Below are 1,778 nucleotides of genomic sequence, written 5' to 3' on the forward strand. Positions count from 1 at the left end.
ATATATATATGTTCCCTATGTATTTGCCATATACAGTATAATCCTTTGTCAGAAATACTGAAGACTTTTATATCAGACAGAAACACTACTGCTGAAGAGTCCTTGAGAGGAGAAACATTTCACWGCATTCTCTTGATATCAGCAACACTGAACAGACAGGCCAGAACACAAAGGTCATTTCTGATAAGCAGAAAAAAACGGTTTTTCTGTCGAGACAGACACATGAACAGAGTGACTCAGCTTCTCCCCAAAAACATTTATTGCAGTACTGTATAAAGTAAAGGAGTGAKTCAATGATAAAGCTCTGTTTATACTATATAAAGTAATAATTGTTCCACTAATCTACAGTACTGTACTGATGTTTGCGGAATAGCATGTAAAACAATTACAAATCCTATTTTTATTTTACAAAGAAGAGCTGTTAATTATTACAGGAAAGCCTTACAGTTACCCATCAAACACATTATTTTATCAGTTGAAGTTATTGAAATTCAATGATTTGGTTGATTATAGTATTTTATCAGTCATTTATAGGGCTCATAAAAACACATTACCTTCAAACATCCTATTACATGTTGTTAAAAGAGAGAGTTGTTATAATCTCWAGGGGATAGAGATGTTTGTTAAACCTAAATTTAGAACCAGTTTGAAGGAACGGASTACTTCAGTCCAGGGAATAAGATTATGGAATAATCTGGAAGATGGTGTTAAAAACATCAAATCAATGGGTGCATTTAAGAGAATGATAAAGCTTAGTCTATTGGAGAAACATGTAATGGTATAATGTGTATTTATACAAGTTGTTGTTGTAGGAGTTTAACCTTTTATTTATTTATTTTCTTCTTTTTTTGTTTTGTTTTTGTTATTTGAAGACTATTTTTGTTAAAATGTATTTTTTCGAGAAAAGGGGCAGATATAAGATTTGTTCTTCTGCTATCTTTCATTTATGTTTTCTATTTTTATTGTGTATAGAATTTATGTAGTTTTCTTTTAAAATGAATGAATAAACTAAACTAAATTAAAAAACTAAACTAAACTAGAAACCTACAAGGCATACCTAGCACTTCCAGAAAGGTGGTCTCTGTGTGGACCACAGGGGTGATGATCCTACAGGTGTACAGGCCTTCATCAGCCACAGAGATATTCCAAAGATGTAGAGAGACGTCACTCTGAAGCATCTGTTTCTCATCCACTGCAGAGCCTCTTCTGCTCACATGAGCTTTTCCATCCTCAAACATGTAAACAGTAACCTTCTGTGCATGACTGTCCACCATGTTCCACTCAACAGTGAGAGCACCTGGCTCCACCAGTCTGGACTGTTGGTCAAACAGGCAGCCGAGGGTCACCTCTGAACCCACCGAGACGCTGAGCTTTCTGGAACCATCRGCCAGGAAACCTGAAACACAAAAACCATCATCTGCTTAGAATGAAGRGCTGTCCAAACATAAAGTATAACTTTAAAATAATTTAAACTTTGAAAAATGATTATATTTTAATGTTTGTGTTGTATAAGAAGTACTAAGAGATTTAATATCAAAATAAATGTTAAACAAGGGGAGCAGTGGGTAGTCACATGTTCAACTCCCCACCATGCCCACAAGTTGTGGTATCTTTGAGCAAGACACCTAATCCCCAACTGCTCCCTGGGTACCATAGCTGCTGCTCAAAGCTAACATGTATAAATCATCTGTGGAGACTAATCAGTGCTGTAAATCACATTCTAACACTGATGGGACATCAGAGGCATTAGGGGTGAAGTGTCGCCCAGGGACACTTCG

General features: G+C 36.0%; 1 gene segment (V, D, J or C); it reads right to left on the reverse strand.

Annotated features, from left to right (window-relative positions):
* Positions 1-1,778, reverse strand: part of LOC106534184 (Ig mu chain C region-like) — a 15,729-nt gene that overhangs the window by 10,106 nt on the left and 3,845 nt on the right. The window contains 1 exon segment of the C gene segment in view: positions 1,058-1,396. Within this exon segment, the coding sequence occupies positions 1,058-1,396 (339 nt within the window).

The sequence above is a fragment of the Austrofundulus limnaeus genome, unplaced genomic scaffold (genome assembly GCF_001266775.1).
Source record: "Austrofundulus limnaeus strain Quisiro unplaced genomic scaffold, Austrofundulus_limnaeus-1.0 Scaffold1112, whole genome shotgun sequence".
NCBI classification, from domain to species: Eukaryota; Metazoa; Chordata; class Actinopteri; order Cyprinodontiformes; family Rivulidae; genus Austrofundulus; species Austrofundulus limnaeus.